The sequence below is a fragment of the Cucurbita pepo genome, chromosome LG04 (genome assembly GCF_002806865.2).
Source record: "Cucurbita pepo subsp. pepo cultivar mu-cu-16 chromosome LG04, ASM280686v2, whole genome shotgun sequence".
Lineage (NCBI taxonomy): Eukaryota > Viridiplantae > Streptophyta > Magnoliopsida > Cucurbitales > Cucurbitaceae > Cucurbita > Cucurbita pepo.
Genome location: NC_036641.1, coordinates 347491 through 366850, shown reverse-complemented (window position 1 = coordinate 366850; position 19360 = coordinate 347491). Strand labels below are relative to the sequence as shown.

At 35.5% G+C, this 19360-nt stretch overlaps 3 protein-coding genes across 4 annotated transcripts; 1 reads left to right on the top strand and 2 right to left on the bottom strand.

Annotated features, from left to right (window-relative positions):
- The first annotated feature begins 1305 nt into the window (after positions 1-1305).
- LOC111792360 (cysteine synthase-like) lies at positions 1306-5262 on the top strand. Of its 2 annotated transcripts, none has more exons than XM_023673766.1 (11): positions 1306-1352; positions 1589-1660; positions 1753-1862; positions 2603-2660; positions 2768-3031; positions 3259-3396; positions 3491-3542; positions 4396-4475; positions 4717-4776; positions 4864-4944; positions 5032-5262. In XM_023673766.1, exons 2-11 carry the CDS (start codon positions 1622-1624, stop codon positions 5119-5121), a joined length of 972 nt encoding a protein of 323 aa, XP_023529534.1. In that variant the 5' UTR covers positions 1306-1352; positions 1589-1621; the 3' UTR covers positions 5122-5262. The 2 variants fall into 2 exon arrangements, with proteins under 2 accessions (XP_023529534.1, XP_023529535.1); XM_023673767.1 differs by lacking the exon at positions 1306-1352 and adding an exon at positions 1413-1455.
- A 1268-nt stretch (positions 5263-6530) lies between these two features.
- Positions 6531-10057, bottom strand: LOC111793521 (probable transcription factor At3g04930). Its single transcript, XM_023675441.1, has 2 exons — positions 8726-10057; positions 6531-6783 (listed from the first exon to the last, which is right to left on the bottom strand). The coding sequence occupies exon 1, from the start codon at positions 9969-9971 to the stop codon at positions 8760-8762; it is 1212 nt and encodes a 403-aa protein (XP_023531209.1). The 5' UTR covers positions 9972-10057; the 3' UTR covers positions 6531-6783; positions 8726-8759.
- A 1501-nt stretch (positions 10058-11558) lies between these two features.
- LOC111794098 (guanine deaminase) lies at positions 11559-14197 on the bottom strand. The gene is made up of 5 exons (XM_023676233.1): positions 14004-14197; positions 13352-13411; positions 12617-12807; positions 12018-12122; positions 11559-11942 (listed from the first exon to the last, which is right to left on the bottom strand). Exons 1-5 carry the CDS (start codon positions 14020-14022, stop codon positions 11754-11756), a joined length of 564 nt encoding a protein of 187 aa, XP_023532001.1. The 5' UTR covers positions 14023-14197; the 3' UTR covers positions 11559-11753.
- Between the last annotated feature and the right edge of the window lie 5163 nt (positions 14198-19360).

Here is a 19360-nt window from a genome sequence, read left to right as displayed (position 1 = left end):
TTCCACACCCTTATAAATAGTGATTTGTTCTCTGCCCCAATCAATAGGAGAATGTTTCCACACCCTTATAAATAGGCTTCCAAACCCTAGCAAACGTGTTTTAAAGCTTTGAGGGGAATCCCGAAAGGGAAAGCCCAAAGAGGACAATATCTGCTAGCGGTGGATTTGGGTCGTTCCACGTATTAATTTTTTTTCCAATATTTCACCGTACCTAATTACATTTTTCGCCTTCAACAGTGAGATCACTTACTGATTATTTTTATAAATTCAACCTACTTTCAACATTTTTTTTAGGTAAAAGTAAGGATGTACAGATGACGACGTCAGTTGAGGAGGTCATAAATTCCATACTCGATATTTAGTTTTTCCACATTTAAACGGTAGATTTGATGTAGGGTAATACAAGAGCATTTTTTTTAATCATGACATGTATGACGGTAGCGATTTTATTTTAAAATTAAAATATTAAATTATAAATTTAGTGTTTTAATATAATATATTAAATTTAGTTTCACGTTGAAACGCATAAATCCATTAAACATAAAATATTGCCAAATAAGTCAAAAAAGCATAAAATAAAATTCTTATTCCTTACCAAATAAGTCTTAAAAGAATAAATTGGCTCAAAGTGGATAAGCATTCCCAAAGTGATTATAAAATTCCCTTTTTAATTCATTATTCATTTTCTCTATTTTTCATATATATATATATATATATATATATATATATATATATATATTCTCTTCAAGTTGGTATACCAAAAAATAAATATTCTTATCCAATGAAAAACATTTTCCTAAATTTTTGTGGGTTTTTAGATACATAAAAATGATTATAAAATACCCTAAAAAGTAATTTGAAAGCATAAAATAATGGTGGTTGAACATATGTTTTATACATCATATGCAAAATATATTTTAGAATACGATTTAATTTTAAAAAAATATCTAATAGATTCTTCAGTAAAGAATTTTACGGAAGAAATAGAGATATCTATTTAACTCATGGCGACGGGTCTTAAACGAATTGAGAAATCTCGATTTGTTTAAACCAGAAATGAGAGAGGGAGTAGAAAAAGATCTCTTTATTAACTAAAAATCGATAAAGACGGGGATTTATTGCCATTAACTAAATGGTTCAATGAATTTTTTAGGTTAATGAAACTATCGGTTTGAATTATTTTAAAAAATATATATTAAAAATGAGAAAATTTTCGAACGAGAACCTGATGCCGGTAAAAATACATAAAAAAAAATATAAATTTGGAATCAATAAACCTCTATAAATTAGCATTTTTGAGGTTTTGAAGAGCTCATGTCTTGTCGGGTTTTGTTGCTTTCTCTGAATTAGAGGTTTGGGAGTTCTTTTATTAGTTGTAATTTGAATGTGTTTTCTTCCCCTTTTCTGTGTGTTTGTCAATCACTGCATGGGGGGGTTTGGTTTAATATCAAGAAGTTGACAATGTGATAGCCATCTTAGCAAGCTCTTGACATCATGAGTATCAATTGCTTACGATATTGTCATATTAATGGCCCATGCATGTCTTTCTTCTTTCTTCTTCTTACACTTTTTAATTCTTGGTTTGTAGTTGTTGTGAAGGATTTGAAGAACAAACTTAAGCATGGAAGAGAAGGGTGGAATCAAGAAAGATATCACTCAAGTAATTCTCTCTTACGATCAGTTTGATCAGTTTGACGATGAATATGTTGTTGAGTTATGCTCACTTTGATTGCCTTCTTTTGTCGTTTGCAGTTAATCGGTAATACTCCAATGGTATATCTAAATAAAGTGGTTGATGGTTGTTTTGCTCGTATCGCTGCTAAGTTGGAGACGATGGAGCCTTGTGCTAGCATTAAAGACAGGTTTAGACTCCTTTTTAATAAAGTCGATCGCTCGTATGATAACTTTTTTTTTTTTTTCCATTTTATGATGATTAAATTCCAATGTTAAAGTTGTTCGTATCGTTATATACTTTAAAATACTAGGAATTTTTAGTTACGAAGAGCACGTTTATTAATTAATTAAGAATTAAGGGCAAAAAAAAAAATCAAAATTTTAGTTTTGAAAAACTAGAAACAAAAGCGTTATCAAATGGAATGTGATTTTGAAGCAATGGATTGTTCAGATATAAAGACCGAATTGAAATATACCGATATGAGATCTCACAATCCACCTCCTTTCTTTCGGGACCCAGCATCCTCGCTAACACACCGCCTAGTGTCCATCACCCTTCGGGTTTAGCATCCTCACTAGCTTCGTTCCCCTCTCCAACCGATGTGAGATCTTACAATCCACCGCACTTTGAGGCCCAACGTCTTCGCTGGCACACAGCCCAGTGTCCACCCTTCTTTGGGGCTCAACGTCCTCGTTGACAAACTGTCCCGTGTCTGACTCTGATACCATTTGTAATAGCCTAAGCCTGCTAGGAGATATTGTCCTCTTTGAGCTTTCCCTCAAATTTTTTAAACGTGTTTGATGGTGAAAGATTTCCACACCCTTATCAAGAATGTTTCGTTCTCCTCTCCAACCAACGTGAGATCTCACAGTTAATAACTTCTTTTGTTAACTCAAGCTTATTATCTCATACATATTTTCGATACAGGATCGCACACAGTATGATTCAAGACGCAGAAGACAAAGGTCTGATTACACCAGGGAAGGTACTATGAAACGCTTCATTTCTTTCTCAATCATTTGAATAAGCAAAAATCTTTGTGTAAACCAATTAATCCGCTACCTAATCCGTATATTCTTTTTCGTGCAAAAGACCGTCCTCGTCGAGGTGACAAGCGGCAACCTCGGCATTGCGTTAGCGAGCATCGCAGCTGTAAAAGGCTATAGACTTATTATAGTCATGCCAGCTTCATATAGTCTCGAAAGAAGAATTCTACTTCTAGCCTTCGGAGTTGAGCTGCATATCACCGACCCCGCAGTTGGAGTCGAAGGCGCTCTAAAAAAGGTTGAGGAGATAATGAAAGTCACTCCCAATAGCTATTTTATGAGGCAATTTGAGAATCTAGCCAATCCAAAGGTATGCTTTATTTTGGTTTGAGACATATATCATATTTTATTTTTTATTATAGGCAAATATTTAGATATTTGTCTTTTCATGCCACTTACATAGGTATCTTTCTATTTATTGCTATTTTCATATTATTGTAATTTATTTGATTATAAATAGAGAACTTTTACCTGCGGTGGTTTTAGCAAATATTCTGAATGAGCTGAATCCGTGCTGAATCCGTTTATGGTATTTAGATTCATTATGAAACCACTGGGCCCGAGATATGGAAAGATTCCGGAGGAAAAGTGGATGCCATAGTCATGGGGATTGGAACTGGGGGAACCATAACTGGTGCCGGGAAGTTTCTTAAGGAACAGAATCCGGACATTAAGGTTGGTTTCATTGTTCGGTGCTTTAAAACCCGACGTTTGTCGAGTTGTTTGATAACGTTTTCGTTTCTTATTTCTTGCTTTTCATATGATGTAGATTTATGGAGTGGAACCAGCTGAGAGTGCTGTGCTAAGTGGAGGACAACCAGGTGAGTTCCCACTGTTTGGGATACCTTCTCATTTGAGCATTTTTTTTGTTTTGTTATTGCTCGTCTTAAAAATGATTATCTTATTTGATTAGTTGAGTTGCATCCAAGATGGCTCGAACACTTATAAATATTTATAAAAAAAAACGCTATTTTTTGTTCATAAATGTGTGATCTCTCCTTGGTTGGAGAGGGGAACGAACATTATTTATAAAGGTGTAGAAACTTTTTTCTAGTAGACGCGTTTTAAAAATCGTGAAATTAACGGTGATATGTAACCTACTAAAGTGGATAATATTTACTAGTGGTAGGCTTTAAGATTGTTACAAATGGTATTAAATAAGAGGCAAGCACCAAGTCGTGTGCCAGCAAGGACGCTAGCCCCCAAGGGAGTGCACTGTAAGGTTCCATATTGGTTGGAGAGAGGGGAATAAAGCATTTTTTTTTTATAAAGATGTGGAAACCTCTCCGTAGTAGACACGTTTTAAAACTATGAACCTGACGACAATACGTAATTGGCTAAAACGGATAATTATCTATTAACGGTGGGCTTGGGCTATTACAAATGTTATAAGAGCCCAGCACCAAGCAATGTGCCAGCGAGGAAGTTAGGGCTCTAAGGGAGTGGATTGTAAAATCCGGTTGGAGATGGGAATGAAGCATTCTTTATAAGATTGTGAAAACCTCTCCTAAATAGACCCATTTTAAAACCGTGAAATTGGCGACAATACATAACGGATTAAAGCGGACACAATATCTATTAGCGTTGGACTTTAGCTCTTACAATACTTTCAAGTTAGACCCATTGTTTCTTAAAGTTAATGGTTGATTCTAAATTCCCCCACGATGAATACAGGCAAGCATTTAATTCAAGGAATGGGGGCTGGCTTCATCCCGGCCGTTCTTGATCTCAAACTCGTTGATGAAGTCATTCAGGTGCATCAATATTCATTTGGTCAACATTACAGTATAGTGTCTTAATCAGTTGAGTTATGCTTAAATTGGCAATTGACGAGACTTTCTCTCGAACTTATAGATCAATATCGAAAACCTAATACGTTCAATGTAGAATAAACCAACACGCTCCCCGTCTTCCCTATTATACACGTACGCTTGTAAGTAGATAGGTGAGTTCCGACCTCTAAAACGTCCTAAATGCAAATTTGGGTGTATTCAGGTAAAAAGTGAGGAAGCCATTGAAACTGCAAAGCTTGTTACACTAAAAGAAGGCCTCCTAGTATGTTACTATACCTATGAGAACAACAATTTTGACGTATTTGAGTGAAAAAATAGAGGTTTGTTTTATGATTAGTGTTGTACGTAGGTGGGGATTTCATCAGGTGCAATAGCTGCTGCTGCAATAAAGGTTGCAAAGAGACCAGAAAATAAAGGAAAACTCATTGTTGTAAGCCATATTTTACTTTCATTTCCAAATCAAACATCAAATGTTTGCAACAAATTTACATCTTTTTTACTCCGTGATCCATTTTAGGTCATCTTCCCGAGCTTGGGCGAGCGATATCTCTCGACGATGCTTTTTGATTCCGTTAGGCGCCAAGCGGAAAACATGTCGTATGCATGAGTTGACGTTGTTTTATGTAATCAAATGTTGGGTTTGGATGGACGGTTTGAATCAACTTTCGTTGATCAAAACTCATGGTTTGAATAATTATACAAAACTTGGTTTGGTTTGAAATAAAATGAAGCAAGACCCTTAACACGATTCCTACTTGATTACTAATATTATGGATGAAATTTAGTTGGAGTACACATATTCGTTACGAGCGANTTCTCATATACGGTTCTCAGAGGGGGGTCCCCTTGGTTTCCCTATCTCAATAAAGTGTATGATTGGTTCGAAGAACGTCTTGAAATTCAGGCGATTGCAGATGATATAACTAGCAAATACGTTCCTCCTCACGTCAACATATTTTATTGTTTAGGAGGAATTACACTTACTTGTTTTTTAGTACAAGTAGCTACGGGGTTTGCTATGACTTTTTACTATCGTCCGACCGTTACTGAGGCTTTTGCTTCTGTTCAATATATAATGACGGAAGCTAACTTTGGTTGGTTAATCCGATCAGTTCATGGATGGACAGCAAGTATGATGGTCTTAATGATGATCCTACACGTATTTTGAGTGTATCATACAAGTCTGAAAATTAGAGGTGAAACTAATAGGAAAAAGTCCAATGTGAAAAATTTAGGCCAACATAAAAGGACCCAATCATACTCAAGAGAGAAAGAGAATAATTTAGGTAGAAGTCCAAATTCAATGCTACACCTCGACCTACGAGGTTGAGGCAAACCTAATAGTTGGCCTTTCAAAGGGCATGTGTCGTGTATGTTCTCAACTTTTTGCTTTCTCGTTCAATTTGCTTCATTTCATATTTAACATAATTCAATTAAATCCAAAGAATTCTCATATAAATACTCTTTTTCAATTTTGAGAAAGTTTAGTTCTAAACCTTTCCCTCGGATTCTTATGTGCTAATTTTATGCATTGAAACCTATGTAGTAGTAATGGCTACATTAGTGTGCAACTTTACCTTGAGGTCACATTCTTCCTCTTTAAATAAATTTCATCATTGATATCACCTGAAAGTCAAATATGATATTGCCTGTGTACTTTTGAAAACTTACATACCATGATCAGAAGTCATGCATCCTCGCCCTCATCTTCAAGAAGGATGACTAGAAGAGGAAAATATAGAGCATAAGAAAAGAATTAGTGGAGTATATTGAAACTTATCTCGAATTCTAGAGAGGTCAAACCCCTCATGTGACAAGAACAACTTGATCGAATACTCAAAAAGGAAAAAGTATCAATGGTGGAAGATGTGAGAGAAAAAAATCTCCTACTATATGTCTTATCAATGTTTAAAATTAATTTGTTTCGAGATAATTATTAATATAGATCGAGTAATTTATCAATAAAATATCAAAAGACCCTATTAATTATTAACAAAAGTTCATAGTAGAATTAAATTGTTACACATATAAAACTACATCCACTAAATTATTATAAACAAAATTACAATAACTAAAATATTATATACTAATTTAGACTAAATCATAACTATGACAAAAGTATAGAGATCAAAAGCATTTTTTCAACTAAGATACAAATTTCTCCAAAAATAAAAAATAAAATAAAATAAAATTTTAGCGATCAAATAACACAACTATTCTTTATGATTAAATTACGTCGACAAACGATTCCGAGAAGACCTCTCCATCCCTGCACAGAAACGGGACAGTTCAAGAGTGAAGAAAGGTACTTTTTTCGCCCTAAAAAGTCGCATATTATACATGAAAACATAACAATAACATCAATGAATTGAACTAATAACGGAAATCAGAAGAAAAATAACTACAAAATTTGGGGTCTTAGTCCCAAATCAATGATTCTTTCAATCTCAGATAAAAAAATTAGCCAAAAGTAAGTGATATAAGCTTGAAACACATATAAATATTATAGTCCAAGTCAATGGAGACAATGAATAGCACTNTTTGGGGTCTTAGTCCCAAATCAATGATTCTTTCAATCTCAGATAAAAAAATTAGCCAAAAGTAAGTGATATAAGCTTGAAACACATATAAATATTATAGTCCAAGTCAATGGAGACAATGAATAGCACTTAAAAAGGCACTGCAGAAAGCACTTCTATCCAAAACATCATCATAAAGATACACAAACTTTGTTTTTTATTCATCATAAAGAAACCACCACTTTCCTCTGCCTTCCCCATGATCACTTTAATCATAGCTAGGACCATCTCAAACATGGACATGCCATTTACATATTTCCTGCCAATCCAAAAATAACTCCACCCAGAAAAGCTCCTATCTTATTTCTGGTTTAAAACTCGATGATTCAATCCATCATATGCAAAATTCGTTATCCACCGAAAAAAACACCTATTTTATTTCAAGTCCAAAAGTCGATGGTTCAATCCATCATATGCAACACTCATTAATCACCGACAAAAGTATCTATTTTACTTCTAGTTCAAAAGTCGATGATTCAATCTATACACATATGCAATACCCATTATCTATATCTTCTCCACTAATATGCAACCAAAATCAGGGCCATTGAGGGTCTGGCATTGAAGGCATAAGAGTATTAACTGAATTAACTTCACACTGATTAACTTACTAGAAGTATCTCAATCCAATGGACAAGAAAATCCTGCTGACGTCTAAATTGAAATTGAAGTATTCATCTCAGGCTTTCCTACCTCTACCTACTCATTTAGCTTCCAAAAATTGTAAGAGAACGGATTCCAACTGGAGTGGGAGGATAATAGAAGGCAAAATCAGGGCCATTGAGGATCTGGCATTATGAATCAGGAGTCCTTCAAATATGGAAGGTCATTGGAGTTCAAATCAGCAATACCCAATTCTAGAAATCAAAATTCTATCAACAAGTTTCATCTAGAAATGAAAATATGCTGAAACTTGTACTCATTCAGATATAGTTTGAGCATCTAACAAAGATAGAATATTTCCCTTTTAAGTTCTGATTGTCTGGCCCTCTATTTTGCATAAAAAACTTCTCTAGACGCTTTCCAGAATTGTGATCGAGTGACTTTAAAAGTTAAAGCCACCCACTGTAAATAACAAAGCAAAGCATAACTGGAAAAGCCATAGGAAAGTGAATCAGAGAAACTGCTTTAAGAGTAACAGTTGAGAATTTTTGTTCTTGAGAAACATAGAACAGTTCTAAAAACGAGCACCGTGAAATCTTCAAGCTGCTAGTTTGCCACTAAGGATAGAAGAAAATGGTGGAAATCATAAAACCCCTAACAGGAGATGAAATTTAAACATCACCCAAAAGGGAAATGGGTATGAAAATTCATTTTGATTTCAGAATCTTATGCTACTATCAGAGATCCACTCAGTTCAGATCAACACAGAATGGAATATATATGATCTCAGAAATTTCAGCTACATTCATCAATGGAAACGAACTGATCAACAAAGAATGATGATAATAATGCAAATGAAACAGTCAAAACTATGTTATCAATACATTGTAAATGAGTGGTTTTATTATAAATTATTTTTTACAATTATTGACCAAAGGGAGCCACTAAGTATACTATCAACCGCAGATCAAACATTTTCAAGAACAAAAAGGAGAAATAAAGAGAAAAGAGAAAGCTAAAAGCACTTACGAATGCCCCTTCTTCAAGCTCAGAGCTCCATAAATCAGCCTCCCATGGACCTCAAGTCTTCTAATGCCGTCTTAATTTGTTCCTGAACCAACTCCAACCTCTTCGAATAAACCTCCAGTTCCAAAATCTGCTGCTTCCTCCACCTCTCATCCGCCATATCTCCTCCACCTCCAAAATTGATTGAAGCTCCACCGAAGCTCAATGGAATAGGATGCAAAGCCAATCCACTGAACCCTCTACCTCCACAGAGCCCTCCTCCCATGGAAGTGCTCGATAATTCCTTAAACAAAGGCGACAGGCAGCTCCTCACCGTCTCCTCGATCAATCCTGCTACCGCTACGTTACTGACATTTTCGCTGTTGTTGTTGTTGTTGTTGTTGTGGAAGTAGGTACTGTTTTTCTCTTTATTCAAATTTTCGTTGGACGAACGCGGCCCGTCCATTCTCAATCCCGATCCGGGCCGTGAACGCTTCCGGGATTTCGGAGTAGGCGTGGGTTTCTTCTCGGAGCAATTCAACGTCATCTCTTCGTTTTTAATGTCCATGTAGTTCGCATACGGAGGCGGAGCAGGCTCGTCATCGTCCAAAGCATTGTCTTCGACTCCAATTCGGCCTGTATTACTCCAGATCTTGCGAGAGATCTCAAACGTAGCCTGATCGTGAGGGCTTTTGAAATTGAACTCCTTACCAGAGCTAATCTTACCAATAACATTACGGTACTTCTTCTTCAACCTCCGAAGCTTCTCAACGAGCTGATTCTTGTTAAAATCCAACTGTAATTTCGACTTGATCTGGTCATAGAACAACGCCGTATCATTCTGATGATGATGAGTGGTACCTCGCTGCATCGTGTAATCCAAAAACCCCTGCAACAGCTCGATCTCATCCTCATCAGTCCAGAGGCGTTGAAACAACTTCCTGCACTCATCCAAGGGCTTCTTCTCACCCGGCAAGACCAAAGGCTCGGCCGCAGCGGTCCCGATGCGCTGGCGGATCAGAACGGCCGAGGAGATGGAAACAATCGAAGGGGGAGGAACAATGGAGACCGGACGGACGGCAGTGCCGGGAGTGGCGATGGTAACGACGGGTGAAACAGAAGGAACAGCAACGGCGCCAGCAGAGGAAGTGGAAGGAGAAGGACCGTCGTTCAATTCCTCCTCCTCTTCGTCGTCGTCATCGTCGTCGAGAGATTCTTCGTCGTCCTCGAGGTCTTCGTCGGGGAAAACGGCGTCGTTGCGAGGATCCATGGAGAGAGAGAGAGAGAGAGAGAGAGAGAGAGAGAAGAGAAAGAGCGTCACAGTTATGGTGGCGGAAAGGGAAAAGGAAAAGGAGGGTGGTTGGGTTTTAGAGCGATGGTTTGGTTTGGTTTGGTCGCGTGGGTTCGATGGAGTTGAAGCCCCGCCTAACCCTCTAACCCTCTAACCCTCTAACCCCATCACGCGCTTCTCTTGTGACTGCCTTTAAATTTACCTAACCCTTTTCAACTATCCAACGCATCAAACTTCTCCCTTTTTGTGGTTGACTCTACCATAAACAATAACTTAGCCCCCACCCCCACTATATTTGCAAAAAAGACCCTCACTTTATTTCATTTCATCTCTTAACCCAACAAAATTTGCAAAAATGACCCTTATTTTTTCGGGTATTTTTTTTTTTTTTTTTTTTTTTTTGAATTGAAAGCTGAGAGAGCAAAGAAATAAATATATAAGAGAGAGAAGAGAAAGAGCGTCACAGTTATGGTGGCGGAAAGGGAAAAGGAAAAGGAGGGTGGTTGGGTTTTAGAGCGATGGTTTGGTTTGGTTTGGTCGCGTGGGTTCGATGGAGTTGAAGCCCCGCCTAACCCTCTAACCCTCTAACCCTCTAACCCCATCACGCGCTTCTCTTGTGACTGCCTTTAAATTTACCTAACCCTTTTCAACTATCCAACGCATCAAACTTCTCCCTTTTTGTGGTTGACTCTACCATAAACAATAACTTAGCCCCCACCCCCACTATATTTGCAAAAAAGACCCTCACTTTATTTCATTTCATCTCTTAACCCAACAAAATTTGCAAAAATGACCCTTATTTTTTCGGGTTGGGTTAATTTATAAATTTCTACTACCACTAAATTTGCAAAAATGACCCTTACCTTTTCAGGTTGGGTTAATTTATAAATTTCTACTACCACTAGATTTGCAAAAATGACCCTTGCTTTTTCGGGTTGGGTTAATTTATAAATTTTTAGTACCACTAAATTTGCAAAAATGCCCCTTGCTTTTTCGGGTTGGTTAATTTAGAAGACTTCGCCTCTACTAAATTTTTGGATTGGATTAATTTACAAATTTTTAACGGAAAATAATGACAATACATCGCTAAACTTTTTTTTGTTATAATATTGTTATTCTATTTGATTGAAAATATAGTTCGATCTACATTTTTATTTTTTCAAAAAAATAAAATTGTAACATTTTTTTTTTTTTTTCTAAGAAAATTGAGTATATATTAAGGAAAAAAAAATAACTTGGACATGGGAATCTTGGAAACTCATAGGTCGAGAGGGTATTAAGCTCATAAGATGCTTTTGAGCGTGATAAGATGTTCGGATACGAAATTATTGAAGGGAATGAATTATTCGTTCTCACGTTGAAAACATTGAAATGTACATTAAGGAAGAATCTTATTCTGGTAGAAATCGTTACCAACAAGTCTTGATCCAACCAAATGAAGAAGTGTCCTCCACACGATCAATAATATTGAAATTTGAACTCGTAAAACATTATATTAAATTTTTGTTTACGAAATATTATTAACTTTATTAGAATATTTTACGAAATTCGAAAGAAAATATTGGATACATGTAATAAAATACAGAATTTATATAATAAAGTGAACCATTTCTTGAAGACGAAGATACAGAAGCTGTGTTAATTGAAAGTTAAAAAGGAAAGCTACAACTGCATGATAGTTCCATGAATTTAGGATAAAGGATATATGAACAGTTGATAATTTATTTATTTTAACACAAAGGATGGATGGATGATGCAAATTCAGTACAATTGAAATTTTGCCTTTGTTTTCTCAAACACTTGCTCAGCAATAACAGCACCATTCCCATCTGCTTTCTTGATTTCCAGGTGAGCCTTCTGATAAAACCCAGTCCCCCTTATGGCATCAGCTATGAAATCATCGAACCCGATCGCTATTGCAGCTTCTGCTTTCGCTCCGTACACCAATCTCTGTTGTTTTCCAGGTAAACGATAAGAAACCAAGAACACGAGCACGATGATTAATGACTAATTCCAACCACAAACCTTAATTCTTGAAAGATGGATGGCACCGAAGCACATTGGACATGGCTCGCACGATGCATAGATCTCACAGTCTGAAAGTTCGATTTGGCCGAGTTTTTTGCAGGCCTATAGAAGAGGAAAGTCGTCATGAATTGCATTTAAGTCAACAGCTCACAAGGAGATGTATTTGCAGATTGCAGTTCGAATATATAACGAATAACATTATGTCAATAAGAAAAGTAGATCAAAGCTTTTGGAAAGGAAAATGGACACGAAAACATAAGGATATTGTGGCCGATAAGTTCTATGAGATCCCACATCGGTGGGAGAGGAGAATGAAGCTCGTTGGGCCCCATGGGGAGGTGGAATGTGAGATCTCACATCGGTTGGAGAAGAGAACAAAGCATTCTTTACAAGGGTGTGGAAACCTCTCCCTAGCAGAGGCGTTTTAAAAACTTTGAGGGTATCAGTTCTATCGATCTTGGTACTCATATTATTCCATAATCAGGACTAACCAAACACATAATTTCATGATCAAATGACTTTTTCACTTCCAATGTCAAGATTAACTTGTTTTTATGCAAAGTACTTCAAGAAAACTAAGAATGATTTATACCGACCTCCCGAACTGCAGTGACTTCAGCATGTGCTGTAGGATCAGTGTTTCTCAAGACCATGTTGTGACAGCTCACAACTACTTCATCGTTATGAACAACAACTGCTCCAAAAGGGCCTCCATCTCCACACTCAACTCCTTTGTAAGCCTCTTCAACTGCTTGAGTCAAGAACTTGTAGTCTCTATCTTGTACAGCTAATTTAAACATGAAAACATCAATGGAATATTGTTAAAGCTCGGACAATTTGTTCATTTCGGCTTCGAATTAAATGATGAACAAAACAAATGCTCATAGCAAAGCAATGGATAGATTCCTATAGACAAAATCTCTCCCTAAACAGAACTTTACTTTCAGACAGGATGATTTTGAACTGAAGATCTCTCAAGTGAAACATATTACAATGGCAACAAAATAGATTATACCAAATCCATAAGAAATCATAAACCCATGAAGAAAAGGGATCAAAATTCTAGAACTTCACTGATCTAAAGGCCAGGGGAAGTTATATCAATTTGGACCAATCATCCAAGACAGACAAGAACAAGAACAATATTGATAATTACATGTAGATATTAAGGGCCCTAAATGTAACAGAAAATTTAAATATGAGAAAAGGATCTATTCTCCCTTGAGTTTTGATGGGAAAAAGGCAAAAGGAAATATTAAATAAGAAATGTACAAATCAAAAACATGAAAACAAATTAATAAAAAATGGAAAGCGAGTTGTTATGTTAGTACCTTCTTGATGACAAGAAAATGCAGATGCTACGGAGATAGTTCCATCTATGGCTTCCACCACTGAAAATAAGGAAGAAATACAAAATCAATAATACAACAGAATGAATCTTATTCATTGATCTTCCAGGCTAGAGAAAAAGAAAAATAAAACGAAAACATACAGATTCAGAATCAGATGAACAACAAAAATAGAACGTAGAAATACGCAAAATTAGAAAATAGTTCATAGTTGACCCGGGTCTGGAAATTCCAAAAGCAGAATAACGAACAATTAGGAAGCATCATCAACCACGTCTCTAATAACGAGCTAAAATTTCCAAATCCCGAGACGAAATTCATCCTAATTTCACAAATCAACACCAAAAAACTGTTCGATTTCAAACCTCTAAGATCAAACAACTCTCCCCGAAAAAGAAAAAAAAAAACCCAAATCATGCAAACATAGAAATACCCTCCCGATGCGGAATCAATGACTTCATGCAAAATCAGGACAAAGAATCCAGAGAGATCGGAGAAGAAAAAAAAACACAAAACAACATGGATTACAGAACAGGTAATTAAAATAAAGAATCATCCGATCCGAATTCACATTGGGCGAAAAGGGAATGCGGGGAATGATCGGAAAGAAGGAGGAGGAGAATGAAGCGATTACCAGTAGAAGAATCAGCCATGATGAGGATAGGGATTTAGGGATGGGGATCGAGAGAGGAAGAAGTGCAGAAGAGAAGCAAGAAATGGAGGTGTATAAATAATGTTGGGAGACAATGAATGAAGAACTGGAAGAAGAGAGCAGCAGAAGAGAGAGAAAAAGAAAAGAAAATAAAGAATATGAAACTGAAGGATAAAAGTCGTCCAACGCGCCTCTCTTATAAAATTCATCCTCCCCTCTCTCAAAAATATCCTTAAACTTTTAAAATGTAGACAGTTTAAAATATTTTTTAATTTTCAAAATTTTTATTAATACTCTCGAACCTTTTAAAAAAATTTAAAAATTATTTTAAACTTTTTGAAAAAATTAAAAATATCTTTATCGTTAGTATATATATATATGAAATTATTAGTACTACGTTTTATGAGATATAGACAGACTGTAATTTTTAAACATGGTATTATGTAATTTTTTATTTTTTAAAAAAATAAGTTGAATCATATTAATTAGAGATATTTTTTAAATTTTAAAGATATTTTTTTTTAGATAAGTACAAAATTTAACCGTATTTTTATGAATTTATTTAATTTTTTTTTTACTAAAATACCATTTTAGTGGCTTTAATAAATATTAAAATTAATTTCAATAATTAGTTTATTGTTAAAGTTTTTACAACGCATATGTAGACCATGTTTTATTCGTGATGGGTATTAAATTTTACGTTAAGAAAAATAAAAATAAGAAAAAACAAAATATAAGAAATGATTTTGGTACACTTATTTTAAAAAAGTTACTCACAAAATAGCCCATTTTCAAAAACAACAAATTGTTTGTTTCTTTTTTTTAAATAAATTTATGAAAATAAATTATACACTCTTCACAAAACATGTTTTTCGCTAAACAACAAATTTAATCATTTATGGCTTTTTCTTTTTTCTTTTTTATTTTTAATTTTTTTTAATTTTTGTTATTGTGGATAAGATTTCTTTTACAATAAGATCATGTATAGAGATGTTTATTTAGCCTGTATGATCTTGATGAGAAATCCCGATTTCAACGACTAATAGAGAGAGAGTGAGAAGAGATTATTGTTTTAAACTTCATTCAATTTAAAAAAGTTCATAACCCAACCAAAATCGTATGAGTTGAATTATGATGATTGGATATTTTGAGTCATTGAAAATCAACACTGTACCACTTGAACTATGATGTCCCATATTGGTTGGGAAGAAGAACAAAACTCTATTTATAAAGGTGAAGAAACCTTCCCTTAGTAAACTTGCGTTTTAAAGCCTCAAGGGGGAGCACTAAAGGAAAAGCCTAAAAAGGACAATATTTGCCAGCGATGGATCTGGGTTATTACAAATCGTATCAAAGCCAGACACCGGACGCTGGCCCCAGAGAGGGTGGATTTGGAATGGGTCCCACGTCGATTGGAGAAAGGAACGAGTGCCAACGAGGACGCCGGGGTGGATTATGATGTCTCACATTGGTTGGGGAGGAGAACAAAACACCCGAACGCTAGCCCCAGAGAGGGTGGATTTGGAATGGGTCCCACATCGATTGTAGAAAGGAACAAGTGCCAACGAGGACGCCGGGGTGGATTATGATGTCTCACATTGGTTGGGGAGGAGAACAAAACACCCTTTATAAGGGTGTGAACAGGATTATGATGTTTATATTGGTTGGGGAGGAGAACAAAACACCCTTTATAAGGGTGTGAAAACCTTCCCCTAGCAGACGACTTTTCTTGAAAGAAAGCCTAAAGAAGACAAAGACAATATTTGCTGGCGGTGGCGGTAGATCTGGGTCGTTACAAATGAGCTTAAAGAGGACAATATCGACTTTTCTTGAAAGAAAGCCTAAAGAAGACAAAGACAATATTTGCTGGCGGTGGCGGTGGATCTGGGTCGTTACAAATGAGCTTAAAGAGGACAATATCTGCTAGCGGTGGATCTATTTGATTACAAATGGTATCAGAGCTAGACACCGGACGCTGGGCCCCAGGGGGGTAGATTATGATGTCCCACATTGGTTGGGGAGGAGAACAAAACACCCAAAACACCCTTTATAAGGGTGTGAAAACCTTCCCCTAGCAGACGACTTTTAAAGTGACCTTGAAGGAAAGCCTAAAGAAGACAAAGACAATATTTGCTGGCGGTGGATCTGGGTCGTTACAAATGAGCTTAAAGAAGACAATATCTGCTAGCGGTGGATCTATTTGATTACAAATGGTATCAGAGCTAGACACCGGACACTGGGCCCCAAAGGGGGTGGATTATGATGTCCCACATTGGTTGGGGAGGAGAACAAAACACCCTAAGGGTGTCGAAACCTTCCCCTAGCAACGTCTTAAAGCCACCTTGAGGGGGAAGCCTGAAAGGGAAAGCCCAAAGAAGACAATATCTGCTAGCAATGGCCTCGGTCATTATATGAAATGGGTTGATTGGATATTTTGAGTCATTAAATATTTTTAAACACGGTAATTTTGTGACTCATTAAAATTGACCCTAAATATAATATTAACGCTGATTTCTTTAAACTATATTTTTTTAAAATATTTTTTATTTTTATTAATTTTATTTAACATTACATCACCAATAATACAAAATTTATGTGTTAAATTCGAGAAATTAACTTGGAAGTAATGACTAGATTTGAAAGGGAACTACATTTATATTTATTTATCAACTATAATGTAATTATTGACCTTAATATAATATTAATGTTTTATTTTTTAAGCAATAGTTTTTTATCAACAGGTTTTAAAATATATATATATATATATATTATTTAACACTACATAACAAATAAGACAAAATTAATGGGTTAAATCTGAGAAATTATTTAAAGAAATGAGTATATTTGAAAGGAACTTCTTTATTTATTTTTATTATTATTATTTTACATCTATTTATGCAAATATTTAAAAAAGAGTTTTCTTTTAGGTGATCTAAGCTTTCTACGCAATAGATATTTGAATTATTGTGTTTGTTTTGTCGTATTATAGGATGTAACGACCCTCTTCTGGTACCGCCGCCAAATCCACCTCCCTTTTAGGCCCAACGTCCTTACTGGCACATTGCCTCGTGTCTACCTCCTTCATGGGACAGCGAGAAGGCTGGCACATCGTTTGATGTCTAGCTCTAATACCATTTGTAACGGTCCAGATCCACCGCAAATATTGTCTTCTTTGAACTTTCCCTCAAGGCTTTAAGGAAAAAGTTTTCACACCGGTGTTTTGTTCTTTCCCCCAACCAATGTGGGACATCACATAGGTTATATAGATACCTCGAGATGCTCGAGCATCGTAAAATGCCCATATAGTAGAATGACGGGCGTTCAAACCTTTCTAAATGATTAGTGCTAAATATCCATTAATAATATTTTTCTGCACAAAAATACTCGTTATAATATGGTGCGTCCAGTCCAGGTGTGACAACCCAACCTAATTATTTTTATTCTTCTTTGTAACAACCATACAAAAATATAATAAAAGAATAATAATAATAAACCAACACAGAATTTTCTCGTATACATTGTTCTCACTCGAATGCTTCTTAGAAGAATTTTTACGACATCACTCAACATATGATTACTTCAAACCAAACACGCTTAAATTTGAAGTTCCTATAATTGAGTTATCGAAAAAATAACGTGTACTTTGTTGGTATAGATTGCTAAATATCAATTCTTTTAAGTATTTCTAAACTATCATATCGTCANTTTTTTTTTTTTTTTTACTTGAGCGGATCCATAGTTCAAATGGTTGGACTTTCAATCTCACTTATGTTTTTCATTCTTAACATGGTGTTAGAGTCCGGCCCTAAACTTAGTCATTTCAATAGAATCTTCAAATATCGAACAAAAGTATTGTGAGCCTCGAAGGCATAGTAAAAAATAACTAAGATTCCAAAAGAAAAAGAAGTCGAGCCTCGATTAAGGGGAGCTGTTGGATGAAAGTCCCACATCGGCTCATTTAGGAATGATCATGGGTTTATAATCTAGGAATACTATCCGATTAGTGTGAGACCTTTTGGGGAAGCCCAAAGCAAAGCTACGAGAGCTTATGCTCAAAGTGGACAATATCATACCATTGTAGAGAGTCATGTTCATCTAACACAAATATGGTAGCGATATTTATAGGAATGTCGCCTAATTCACCAAAATTTATTTTAAAACACAATTCCAAAAAATATTAAATGAATTGACAAGTACCAAAATGATTGATAAAGGATAGAATAGTAATTATGAAATAAATATAAGTTGGTTAATAAGAACTTTTTTTTTTCTTTCTTTCTTAGATGGTTTGTTATTCTTTCCCAAAGTATATTTCGTAAGTTTTGGATAAAAACTCTTATTATTAATTTTTACATTCAAGGGTAATTTAGTCATTTTCTACTCATAGGATTTACTTATAATCGAGGATTGATAAATTGAAAAAACAGCTAGAGTTATAGATATCATATCAAACGAGAAGTAAATGAACTCACGGGTCATATTTGAGTGAGACATTGTATTGTGTGTTTAGGTAGCGTTTGGACAGAAATGTTCAACGGTGGCAAAAGGGTGCACACAGGTTGGATTGCACTGTCCGGATGTTCTTCTTTAAAAAATTCTTATTTATCCACGATACATGTTACATTAATAACTAAAATCTCAAATACCCGACATTTACAAGTCACAGTACATCACTAACATACGTCAAATATTCTTAATTTTCGTAATAATCTTAAAAGCCCGCTTGGGTTGTAACCCTATTTCCGAGTTGGTTGGGTTAATGTCAACCCGCTAACCGATCCAAATTTTTCGATCTTAAAAAAAAAATTAACTCAACCCAATCTTGAGTTTGGTTGGATACTCGGGTCATGCTTTGGAAGATTCAATTCCTATAGCAATCATTGTTTCAAAATCCTACTACTCTTCAATGTCTAAAATCATGCACGAGATCAAGTTAAGTACTCAATAATTGCTCGATACTTTAGAGATCGGAATAGAATTCAAAAAAATTCATAGATGGACACGAAAAAACTTTATCATCCCACGTACGTACTATCGTGTTCACGAATAGATAGATTTGATATGTCTCTTTCACATCCATTATATGGTTTTGGGGGGAAATGGATGAAACATTATGGATAAGTTGTGGTATGAGGTTTTGGATTCTTAGGATATTCGATATGATTCAAAGTGGATGAGTTGTTGATGAGTCATCAATCGTGTCAACTTTGTCGTTCTTCCACATTACCCTAACGTTTCGCTGCATAATATTAAATAGAAAAGGACCTTTTGATGTCGATGTGTTCTTCACGTAAGCTTCCTTCCACCAACACATTAAACAAACAAAAAAAAAAAAACCA

Coding starts and splice junctions, on each gene's coding strand:
- LOC111792360 (XM_023673766.1), top strand. CDS start 1,622: ATGGAAGAGAAGGGTGGAATCAAGAAAGATATCACTCAA. Junction 2,661..2,767: donor GTCTGATTACACCAGGGAAG/GTACTATGAAAC, acceptor TTCGTGCAAAAG/ACCGTCCTCGTCGAGGTGAC. Junction 4,945..5,031: donor ATAAAGGAAAACTCATTGTT/GTAAGCCATATT, acceptor GATCCATTTTAG/GTCATCTTCCCGAGCTTGGG.
- LOC111793521 (XM_023675441.1), bottom strand. CDS start 9,971: ATGGATCCTCGCAACGACGCCGTTTTCCCCGACGAAGACCTCGAGGAC.
- LOC111794098 (XM_023676233.1), bottom strand. Junction 12,808..13,351: donor ATTTTCTTGTCATCAAGAAG/GTACTAACATAA, acceptor TGTTTAAATTAG/CTGTACAAGATAGAGACTAC. Junction 11,943..12,017: donor TCCATCTTTCAAGAATTAAG/GTTTGTGGTTGG, acceptor GGAAAACAACAG/AGATTGGTGTACGGAGCGAA.